Consider the following 13121-nt stretch of genomic DNA (forward strand, 5'->3'; position numbering starts at 1 on the left):
TCACACAGTGAAACCTACATGACACTTTGACGAAATAACATAATGAACAGTAGTTTTAACATCTGAATTTAATACACGTTCAATGACACAGGGAGTATTCAGTCCACAGACCTCACATGGTGAACCAAGTGAGTCTTAGGCCATTCAAACTTACAGAACATTAACATATGCATGCTCATATGATATAAGACATAACGAGTAATTGTGAAGTAGGCATGAACATCATGGCCCCCAACACACGTTTGTCAATGGAAACATCTCTCTTGTAATGGAAGTGTAATAAATTACACATTTACTGGAGTAAACATGGTCATAGTAAATAAGATTCAACAAGAATTATGCATCAGTCGAAATCGAACTAACTCTAATTTCATAGACATACAGAGTAATCTTCTTAAATAGGAAGACCCACAATAGCTACTTTACATTGAAAGTTGGACCCAGAAAATCACGGCTTTTATTCTGTTAACGCTATGGGTCCTTTGCAGGCAAACTATGCACTGAGATTATACTTGAAATTTCGAGAAGAAGTATAGGGTAGATTCTTGACTGCTCAGAACAAGGTACTATATCACTGACAAATAGACCTTAACTGCACATTATCAACGTTTCACGCAGATAACATGCATGAGGAATGTAAGTACCCCACCCCCCTTTATCCTAATTCAACAGTACAGGTTACCTACGAAAACGCATAGTCCAAGTAAACAACATGTGGTGTATCTGAGTACTACTGTGAAACATCTTATCCTAACATGAAGAAAACAAAACATCTGCTTCCTAACACAAATATGTTCACTACAGCTATGCTAAGCAACAAATCACATCAATGTGTATTAGAAAACTACACTCATTGGTGGTACATGACTCAAGTCACATGTGTTCATTTATCTGTAAAATCATATCATATAAACCTCATATTCTATCTGAATCAGGAAATACTGAGGATCTGGTCATAAATGAAATGCCTATTAGAAAGAACAAAGGAACCAAAAAGTCTTGAGCAGTTTCCCCACTGGAAAAATGGAAAATTGGTGATTACTTTAATTTTGTCCTGATCAGGCAAGGTGCCTTACTGATTACTGATATGGCCATATAACTTATACTAAACTTAAATTTCTGTAAGTTAGAAGTAACTTGTGGTTCCCTAAAAACCTGCAGTACTTTTTGGGCAAGAGTAACATGCCTATGCAGAGCTGTGCTGAATAAACCTGAGTTGACAGACAAACCAAACGGTAGTAATTTAAACTGGTAACTTTTACCAGCGAAAACGAAGACAGAGTATTTTCAGGAGTTCCTCTCCAAAGGAAATTGCCAGCAAGAGGCCCTTACATTGATGCATGAAATTTTAGTAATTGTTCTTCTGACATTTAAATTCTGGTTCAGAGTGGCATAAATATTACTTAATACCTCTAGCATCGAGTACAAATCGTATTTCTTCATGCAGTTTGGTTACTGCTAAAAGTGGACTGGTGTAAGGGCTGTTTGATGGCTCAATAATTTCCCAATGTAAATCCGCTTTGTTTCTCTGGAGGCAGGAGGTCTTTTTGTCCAAGGAATGGAACAGAATGACAGGCTGAAACATTCATGAGGCGCAAGACCAAATTTAAACTTGTAACAGTCAATTGAATCAGGATTTTCCCCAAAAACGTCGCTTAATTTTTAGAAAAACTTGCAGATTGGCTCACTGATGATCATCACTTGTATAACATAATGTGTGCTTGTCTGTACACTTCCATTCAACATCCTGGCAATTACATCGGTAGTTAGTGCACCAGCATTTTACATTTGCAATGATTTACCACATGCATACATTAACCTGTGATCTTGGAATGTTAATCACATTTTGCCTGGACAACTGTATTCCCAGAATTTTAATACTCTATGTTACTTCCTTTTTGGCATTTTGATTGTTTTCTGTCAGTATATTTATTAATTTATTATTCATAATTACAATGTCCAGTCTGACCAGCTAAAATACTCTATAAAACTGACGCTTTTGTGATAATAATAAATGCATGTATTTATTATTTATCCATGGTACTTATTAAAAATACTCAACTGTCTAATTGCACTACAAAACTACAACCAAATCCTTGACGAATCACCCAGGTACTGCTATTACTGGTATTACTGATACCATAGAATCTGCTTTGTACTTGTTCATTTCATAGAATATCTCTGAATTGTAGATAGTTGTTTCTGCTACTGGATCCACTATCATAATACCCCCCTCAACAGTCACTGTCTGGTGGGTTCCTTCAGGATAGGGAATTACGCCAGGAGCATTTCCACCATAAACAGCTATTCCACAATTATTGTAACATCTTAGAATCAACACTCACATCATCCCTTGCATCAACACAGTGTCAAGTCTAGAAAAACCATTTGATTCAGTTGTAAGAAAATGGAATGCCTACAGCTGTCCTTATGATCTCATTTATTGTGTAGCTACCAGTTTTGGTGCTCCAATGCGCCATCTTCCGGCTATCGTTGATGCTGGATGGGTATATATAAGATGCATCTGTGACCAACATAATTCGTTTATGCAGACTATTTGTAACTGTGATGTCATCACTCCAATCATCAACTGCCAAATTTACACTTGTAACAGTCAATCAAATCAGGAATTTCCCCAAAAATGTCGCTTTATCAGCCTTCAGTCAAAAGGACTGACAGACAAAAGATTGATTCAGTGGTTACTGACCAGTGGGCCTATTTCTAGAATTACTAAAACTGCATCATTTTGGGGTAGTGGAGCATGTGTCTGCTAATCTTAGTGGCACTCCTTGCGGAACTTTTCTGATTAATGAAGCTAGACAAACAGCAACCAGTTTGCCAAACACTTGTACCATCTCCTACAACTTATGCTAATATTGATTTCTGGTATGGTCTTATTGTTTTCATGAGCAATCGAAATGGTCTGTTTGCGACTGCTATAATTATGTTCAGCCCAAAACTACTAATTAATAAAAATATTATAGGCAACTCTTATGGAAACTGTAATTAATAAATTTAAAATATATATTGAGTAGCTTATCCTGACACCAACACGATGTTGGACTTACATAAATCTCCACACAGTTTACAGATAAATAATTAAAACTATAGGCAGACAAAATATATTTTACAATCATTTCTTGTTCTTTTACTTCTAGACCAATCACTGTGTGTGTGTTCTAATTTCCCTGTATACAACTAGCAGAACACTGCTAAATAGAAACAATAACTGTTTTGTAAGCTATATGATAGATTACATCACATGTAAGTCTTTGGCACAGAGTACCGTGAGACCTATTGTAAATACTATTTGTCAGCATTTACTACACTTAGGTAGTCTTCCTCAAGATCAAACACAAAATCCGTTCCATAGTTATGAATAAAAGCATCTAGTCTAATAAGACCAAGTTCTTTAGTCAAGTAAGACATAAAGATCTCCCATAGATGCATTTCATGGGACTTGAATTGATAAGATGGTGAGAAATATCTTTGTTCACTGATGGGCTTGTGATACGACTTAGTATATGTATTACTCATCTTTAGACTAAAAATGGAGTTGATCCATGTTAAACAGTCCATACCAACTGTCTTAGCATTGTTCACAATCATATTACTATTTCCTTTGTAGTTTTCTTGCACAGAGAAATTGCAGTTCGATGTTACATAGTCACTCATCACCATTTTGTTAAAATTCAAGCAAAATCTTGCATTATACACAGATCCACAAAGTAATTGTCATCTACACGAAGCTACTGCATATTCCAGGCCGTTAGCCCATTATAATATTCATTTTAGTGTCAGCCAGAACCAATTTATATGGTATAGCCACAGGATTTGTACATTTTCTCGAAAATCTTTCCTGTGCTTCCATGCCATATTTTCCATATGCCTCTTGCCGTCATATTATTTCTTTAATGTAGGAGAAATGGTACTTTCACCTTGACATCATGTCTCACAGAGGTGAAATTGAAGAATTTATGAGAAAGGCAATTATTAAATTTTTATTCTTTAACATAACAGGGCTGCTCTTATATAACTATTATCGGCAGTCCACCTGTTCACAGATTTTAGCCATTCCACTGTTGTCACAAAATTGTTCGATAATGGGTATTAGCAGGTTTAAACTTTTTTTCCTGAGGGGCATGCCATTTTCGGTGTAATTTATGTTACCAGCGTCAATAACAAGATTATACTGGTTCTCCAATAATAAGTACAAAGAGCGGTATTCATCAGTAGGTCTCATCTTCTTCCCCAGTAGCTGACAGATGTTTAATACTTGGAGTGAGGCACGTTGACACTTCCCACTACAGCAAAAGACTGATGATCTGTGGTTATCAAGACCTGTTATATACTCTGAACATATAAGATTTTCACACTTCTGGTCACATGATCATCTCGTCACTTCTAGTTATGCCCTTACATTTTGAAGGCTACTGTGTGCTCTTACCAAGTTAAACACAGTCAAATACTGGTGCATAATGTATGTGTATATGAAATGAATGGAAAAGGAATAATTCGTAGTTTAATAAATATTCACTCTAAATTTCGGCCAGACTATGTGTCTTTGGGTAAAGAGTAACAATATGCATGCAAAACATATGTAGGTTGCTTACTGTAATACGTAAGTTTATAGATTCATGAAATGAAAGAAAAACTTCAATCATGCAAAATAAAACCTCTTGGAATTATTTATCACAATGCATAAGATTTCGAGTATAAAACTCACAGCTGAAACTTAATTGCTCTATAGCAGTAAAAAATTATCTATAGGGAACATATTGACACTACTGGTATAAATTGCAGTTTCAGGGGCACCTGTCAGCTGGAATAGTATGATCTCTTTAGTAAAGTAAAGCAATGTTTTTCCCATGTTCAGGTTGTTTGTATTATTTTTGAGACACTTGTCTTACTTTGGCTAAAGCCTCTGTATTAGGATAAAAAATTATGTTTTACTAGTAATTTACACTATAGAGCAATGGGGACTACATGACACATTGTCTCATACATCACCTTTTTAGAGTAAAATTGTTACAAATTTCCCCATGCTCTGTTCCACTCCCCTCCCCCTGGGCGTTTTATTACTGATATTATTGGATTGCAATTTATTATGTACAAGTTGACTCTTCCAAATGTGCTTTAATAGGACTATGAATGTTTAAATAACGAAACAATAGATATACAAAAGTTCAAAATGTGTTAAACAAGCTGTCCTTGCTTGGATGTTTTCAAAATTACCGAGTGTTTTCACTGGCTTGTGTCCACCATCATATGATAGGTGTGGAGGTAACATCCTTTAGGGTGGATATATACCAGAATTTATGTGTCCACAGTTTAGGGCAGCTATGTGTGATTGAGATGTCACTGGGGCAGCCAGCTTGGATGTTATATTGGATGATAAACTATAATGACAAGAATCCAATGGAAACCCAAGTGAATCACAAATTATACCAATAAGTTTCTAAATAAACACTCTTGCTAACAACAGGCTGATGACCGATCCTAATTGCATAGTAAATTATAGCAATAACATCAACTGGATGATAAACTGGATCCTAAAGAAACACTCTAATCTGCCTCCTCCCGAAATAGGGTAACATACCAACTCAATTAGGGAGTAAAGTATAATAATAAGGATCATAAATTGGGTAATAAATTGGACCATAAATAAACACTCTTTTCAGCCCCCCCCCCCCCCCCCAACCTATAGGATAACAACTCACTCCTATTAAGGTCATAAATTAAGGTGATAAGGATCCCTAAATAAATACCATTATTCGTGCTGTAACTAACAGCATAACAATCCACCATTTCTACATAAGACAATTGGCCTAGACGGGGTGGAAGATAGGGAGATAAGGCTCATAGCCACACAGTCCTCATAGTTCCAACAGGATTAAAGTCTAGAAGGAGTTTGAAGAGCATGTGGCCACAGAACTTCTTGAATGGTACGCACTATAAGAACTTGAGCTAGCATGTGTTCAGCTGGAGCAGAAAATTTGGGGGACCCTCAACAGACTAGGAATAGATGTTGCGCCAGTTAAGACCAATCTACCAAGGTGGGGATTACAAGATGACGACGACATTGTCTATGATGGTGGTGTGGAGCAGGATATGGCCAACATGTGTGCAGTGGGAGCAGAAAAGTTGGGGGATCATCAACAGACTAGGGATAGATGTTGCGCCAGTTAAGACAAATCTACTAATGTGGGGATTACAAGCTGACAACGACATTTTCTATGATTGTGGTGTGGTGCAGGTTATGACATAGAAATTTCATTGCCCTATCAGTTCTTATAAGCGAATCCTCGAGTATCTATAGGTGAGAAACAACACTGCTATTGACTTTGTCCAATACTGTGCCGAAAATTTTGGAACAACTTCCTTGGACGTGATAAAGTAAAAGTAAAGTGTGGTTGCATTTTTATGGCAACTTTAAATGGTGTCATTTCATATTCTTGTAGTTTCAAGCTCGTATTGATGGAACCAGCTTATGTAACCTGCCAGAATACTCGTCTTTCGGTGACTGTTCTGCTCTCAACTTTGTGACGTCAGATCTTTAAACACTACACCAAATAGGCACAAAATATGGAAGAACATGAGCTTTGAACACGTTTGGGTATGGCAATACACCTAACAGCAGTTTTTTTTCGAATTTCATTTAAGTAGTAAGTGTTTCCTGTCGCTTACCGTGTCAAATCTTTCTTTATTGCCTGCCATGGAAGCAATTCGAGGACGATCACTACGAACGTCATCTTGGATGCCAGACAGCACCACCTGGCGCTCTTCGGTACTTACAGGCTCTGAATGTTAGCTCTACGACGTCAGTCTTCTATATCACTATGCAAAACTTCTCAAAAACACTCGGACAGGTAGACGTAGAGTATTTCTTACTGCTCTTGAGTACAAAATATTTCGACCATTTTTGACTGCCTCAGTGAGCAGCATGCAAGTCTGCAGTTGGAAAGTCAGTGCTTCGATACTTGCCAATTGGAACTTCCTCTTCTTCGCTCTTATTTCACTTGTATATAATTAGACTAAAATATTAATTAACAAATGACATTACAAAACTGTCAAAGTTGCGCAGAAGTTTGTTTTTATTGAAATGGCGACCAGCTTCTGAACAAGGTCCATTACCAAGCAATCCATGTAAGTGCTACCATACTGTATGTATGCTGGCCACATTGCATGTGTCAGCAGCTACGTGCAAGGTACTATTTGCATACGACAGTCCAGTACCGCTCGCACAGTAAGCAAGACCAGTGCACAGAGATTATGGTAACACTGTGAATGTTGCTGCCTCATGCAATCCAGCTTACTAAAGTGCGCGTCATTTATGACGGCGGCCGAGTTTAGGCTCGTTCTGCGCATCTGACGTCACAAAACACAGTCAGCCAATGAACAGAGAACGACGTTGCCAGAGCTCGATTGCAGTGCAGAGCACGGACGAGTGTCTTCAGTTTTAGAAACGTTCAGTCATAAATAAAGTAATTGAACAAAAGCAATGTCTTGATAGCAGACTTCCTTTTATAGAAAGTTTGGAAAAAACATTCTTTATACCAATTGCTCCATATTCTATTAATTAATTAAACTAAACAAGCAATAGGCCCCCTAATTCAGGCGATAGTAAGAAAGGTGTTTGTATCATTCTCACTAGCCGCTTTTTCGCAATAAAGATCAACGGTAATTGTTTATTTCCTATTGTACTTCGACGAAACGTGAGTAATTCATAATCATACCAACAGTGTTTGTCGGTATTTTGCGTGATGTTTTAAAGTCCTCTGGGGGATTCATTGAATGACGAGCTGTGTTAGCGTAATGGTTAAAGTGTATGGCTGCTAAGCGGTAGGTTATGAGTCCAAACCTTGATCAATGCTTAATATCTTCTTTATTTTAAAAATAATATTGAAGTGTCTTACTTCATGAATTTTATTCGTTTAAATGTAATTTTTTGAAATTTCTAGTGGCAACTAAAATCGACCATACGGAAAGTATACGCTATGGACTTATACCTCTGTGAACTCTTCAAAATTTCGTGCGATGGTTTACTACATCTAATGCTGCACAATAACTGCGTTGAACATCGAAACAAAATTAAGTCATTTATGGGGGGAAGGTATCAGTCAAGATGGTGTGTAAAAAAATTTTTTGGGCCAAATAGTTTTTGTGAAATCGAACGATAAAGTGTGTCAAAGCAGTCGAAACACCATGTGTCTGCACAGGCGAACAGTGCAATGATGACAAAATCGCGCACATCGCGGAATGCGGGGAGCGCGTCTCTGTAGCAGCGAAAGGGTTAATGCGGCCGTGGTGGCTTTACTTCATAAACTGCGCGCTCCCCCCTAAACGTAAGTTTGCGAACTATACTATGGCGCTGCTCCTCTTGGCGTGTACAACTGGCAACGCAGCAATCTCCCGCGTCTGGGCGGGCATGCGCGAACCGCCAAGATAAACGAATTGAACTATAGTGGTGGGTTGATTAACGAACACTGAATCTGAATGAAAAGTTAAATTTTTGACAACCAGTTGCATGAAAATGTAGACAAAATAAATTAAAATTAGATAGAAAATTGTGGGACATAAAATAGGAAGTACAGGCAATTTTTCTAGAAATTTAACAGTATTATTCACACAGGTATATTTTCCATTCAGTAATAAAGCATCTCGCAGTTTTGTGCCAAATATTAATTTATTATGAATATTATGCTTAAATTTGTTGTTAAACATTTTAGTTTGGTAATAAATGTAGAAGTCAACTGAAAGTAAAATTGCCTCTAGGGAGATCGATTCAGCGACTACATGTAAGGTCGCTGTCCTTCAAATCATGTAAGAAAAAAAAATGAAAAAAAAGAACAAGTCAAAGACTGCCAGTCGCTAAGGCCTCCTTATCGGATGAATTTTAGGTAAAGATTTTCTTCTGAAGTAATTAATTCAGCAACATCAGTGTGTTGCATTCCGATGTTGGCCATATTATATTAGTGCCATGTGGTGATATGATAGAAGTTAACATCACAGCATTCCAACACACCGTGTAAAGACAGTAGATAAAGGTACAGCAGTCAGTTTTATTACATAATTCGTTTCCTTCTTATTTATGAAACTTTTTCTATGGCCTAATTCTACATCTACATCCATACTCTGTAAATCACGGAAAAGTGCATGGGAGAGGGTACTCCGCACTGTACAATATATTTGTCTGTCTTCTGTTCCATTAACACATGGAGTGCAGAAGAATAACTGCTTAAACTCTTCTATCCATGCTGCAGTTATTCTAATCTCGCCTTGAGGATCCCTACAGGAGTGATGTCTACAGAGCTGTGCTAAGTTCGAAGATTGTTGGTTTAATGCTGTTTCTCTGAACTTTGTAAGTAGCGTGTCCCTCTTCAGATTTTTCAATATCTGTGTGAGTCAAACAAACCTGTGACCATTTGTGCCATCCTTCTTTGTATTCATCTGGTATCCGCTGTCAGTCCTATCTGGAACTGGTCTGTACACACCTGAATAATATTCTAGGATGGGTGGCGCAAGTGTCTTACAAGCATCTCCTTTGTAGACATATAGCATTTACCCATCATACTGCCACCGAACTTAAGTCTATCACCTGCTTTACTTACAGCTAAGCGTATATCATTCTGTTTTGTATCCCCATAGATGGTTATATCTAGGTATTTCTGTGAGTTAAATTATTTTATTTTTTATTGTAGTCATGAAGTACCATTTTCCTGTTTTCTGTAAAGTTCACTATTTCACATTTCAAGACATTTCCACAATTATATCCCACATAAGTGTGTAGTATTAAAAGTATGTAAAAAAAAAGTAGGTACCTTGTCATCGAAGCCATGTGTGATCTCGTGGCCAATGATAAAGCCGATGCCACCGTAGTTCATGTACTTGGGGCGGTCAGCACTGAAGAAGGCTCCTTGGAGGATGCCTGCTGGGAACACTGTGGAACCCACACACACACCTCCATCACTACATGTACAGCTGATCTGGGCAGAGTCTCCACCACCAGCATCAAGTAATTACTCACTAAGATTCAACAGCATGCCTATTTCTCTTGTTCAAATGACAAACCTAGATGGTACGAAAGGAACACTAAACATTTGATCAGGTGAAACCATATGAACTTTCTAGTGAGGGAGGTTAACAGAAACACATCCAAACTAGTGGACATGTAGTCACAGACGCTCCCAGTTGGCGTATGGAACCCATAGCTGGGACTTTAGAGAGTTACTGAAACAGACAGAACTTTGTTGATGCTATCACATCATACACCACACATCCACTGCTCGATAACGTCATCCTTCAGACTTCTCCACACATTCTGGTCACCAGCTGTTCACACCCATGACAATGCTTCTTTCCTCATGTCACATCCCACGCTCCCATCAGGCCATCAGCTCAGTCTTTCCCCATGTCTGAGAATCAAGCAGAGAACTCCCTTGCTCCGTTTGCCACGCATTCTGATAGCCACACTTCCTGCCCACATCCGTCAGTATGATCACCACGTCACACCTTCCTATCCAGAGTGTCCCCTGACCCGTCTGTTTGTCTCCCAAGATGTGTACCTTACACATATTTGTAATGAGATCTATGAAGTGATTGAGACGCAAATGAGCATATAGTCCCAGTTGATAGAGAATAAATGCATAAGATTTGAACAATATATTTAAGAAGAATACAATAAAACAATCAGTAATAGTAATATTAATAGTAATAGAATTGTACTTGCAGAAATCTTGCTTGTTAGTTATAAAACGTTTTGTGTGTTTCGTCCTACGAAAAATAAGCATCCTGTAGGGTTTCTGAAAGATTTTCGTAATGTGTTACCTAGATATTGATCAGATAAAGAAAAAGCGTCTTTTATAAAATGTCATCTGAATAGTGAAGAACATAGAAGGGCACCTGAAGTCGCGGTAATCTGCGATTTAATATCAGAATATGAGCCGGTGTTCTTGTCTGATTTTTGTTTAACGATAAGCAGCAACCTGTATTGAGGTATTTCTTGGAAGGGAAGAGCAGTATCCCACAGATAGAGAGCTTAAAAGTGAGTTACTAAGATAAAATATTGTTGTAACGAATTGGATGCTGAGGCAGTTATGGCTTGGTCCTGAGAATAAATTGCCTACACAGGTGTAGCAAATGGTGGTTGCCTAGAAACAGTTTTGAGAGATTTACTAATTTGATGGAAAGTGTTCACAGAGTTTAAAGCAAAGACACTACTGAAAATTTACGTGACTAGATGGGTGCAAACAACAGAAACGACAGGAGTAGAATGCCAAACACATGGAATGTCGATCTTGACTGGGAGCAGATATATTATACAGATGAGAATGTTGAACACCTAGACGGAAGTGACGGGTAAACTCATCTTGAGAGAGTGTGGCCAGGAAACATGGATTATCTCCTGTTGAGGCTGGATAGGAGCAACATTGTGAGCTGGGGGAGGGGGGGAGGGGGCAAGCCACAAGGCACCACACATTTGGAGGACCTAATGGAAGGAACAAAGAGATTGAAAGGAGAATAGAGATGAAGCGGCGAGTTCTTTTAGCTGCAGAAGGGGAGGACGAATAAGGGTTATTGGGAATGGAAATAATCAGACAGCTCAAAATATAGCTTTAAATGAAGGGAAAATCGCTCCTCTAGGGATGCAGGACTGGAATTGGGGTGTTCGATAGATGTATTGATCAAATTGAACAGCTTTCTGAAATTAGCATCAAGAGGGCGTATCACAGGGGTTTTAGAATTGATAGTAGTTGTGTAAAGCAGAACAGCATATATGAAGATATCTGTTGGCTCAAACTGTGGTCTAAATATGATGAAGTGGAAGGACATATGAGACTTGAAGGAAGATTAGAGTTTAAGAGCCTGTCAACAGTACACTTGTTAGAGACACATAGCATGTGCGCAGATTACAAAAGGTTGCAGAAGGGAACTGGCCATACCCTCTCAAAAGGAAATATACCAGCATTTGCACAAAAAGATTTAGAGAAGTGACAGAAAACCTAAATGTGGATGGCTGGATTTGAAATGGTGTTCTCAATGCAAGTCCAACGCACTAATGGATTTATTAATTTTATTGGGAGTATTCAAGGAGTTTAAACCATTGAAGAGCCAAGAAACTACAGCAGATTTAATACACCAGATAAGAGTGTACAATAGAAATGAGAGGCATAGTATGCTAAACACGTGGAGTGTCAGTATTGATAGAATAGCCTGTAGTGTGAGAAGGAAGAGGAGAGAATGAATGTCTGAATAGGAAGAAAAAGTGGAAAACGAGTATGAGTGGAAACGGAAACATAGTATGCAGTTATTTGTTTCTGTTGAAGATGGTGTGTAAGTTAGTTACTCCGAATATAATGGTGATGAGTCAGTCATGGATAAAGTAATACTGGCAAAATATCTGGAAGGGCGTTGCAGTCTGAAACTGTTGGACAGACTGGGAAATCTGTGGAGCATACATAAATGTGAAGAACGAGATTAGATGGATGTAGTCGACTGTGGTACGTGACTGCACGTTAGTGCAAGATCATTAGATGCAGAGTAGGTCCCTCATGGAGGAAGTGAAAGGGAACCACCTATTCACTCAGCTAAGTTGAAATAGGGGTGTTCCCATGAAAGCTTACCTAGACAATGCAAATGTTGTGTGTGGGATATCACAGACATGGTATGAGTCAATGGCTAAGCAGATGAAGTTGCTGACCACACCAGTAACAGCAGTGAATATTGTTGGGATGAAAGGTAAATTGGTGAAACCAATGAAGTGGAAAGTTCCATTGCACGTTTCAATATTAGAAAACAGAATTCAGGTATTACTCGCTCCTCTGCGAACGGTAAAGTTGTTTTTTGGGATAAATGTAAACGCCAAATGGCTTGTGACTCCCATCGGGTAGACCGTCCGCCTGGTGCAAGTCATTCGAAATGATGCCAGTTCGGCGACTTTCATGTCGATGGGGATGAAATGGTGACACAGCACTCAGTCACTGAATGGAGAAAGTCTTCGACCCAGCTGGGAATCGAACCCGGGCCGTTAGGTACGACATTCCATCGCACTAACCACTCAGCTACCAGGGGCGCACGCTTTTGCGGTAGATATCCTCAATAAAATAAAAGGAAAGATTGAC

General features: G+C 38.5%; 1 protein-coding gene across 3 annotated transcripts in view; it reads right to left on the reverse strand.

The window, feature by feature from the left end:
• LOC124719898 (neprilysin-2-like) overlaps positions 1-13121 on the reverse strand; it is a 252554-nt gene that overhangs the window by 12823 nt on the left and 226610 nt on the right. For all 3 annotated transcript variants that reach the window (XM_047245086.1, XM_047245084.1, XM_047245085.1), the window contains exon 12: positions 9822-9940. In XM_047245086.1, coding sequence (XP_047101042.1) covers positions 9822-9940 — 119 coding nt within the window. The remainder of the gene's footprint in view (positions 1-9821; positions 9941-13121) is intronic.

Source organism: Schistocerca piceifrons, chromosome 11 (assembly GCF_021461385.2).
Source record: "Schistocerca piceifrons isolate TAMUIC-IGC-003096 chromosome 11, iqSchPice1.1, whole genome shotgun sequence".
Lineage (NCBI taxonomy): Eukaryota > Metazoa > Arthropoda > Insecta > Orthoptera > Acrididae > Schistocerca > Schistocerca piceifrons.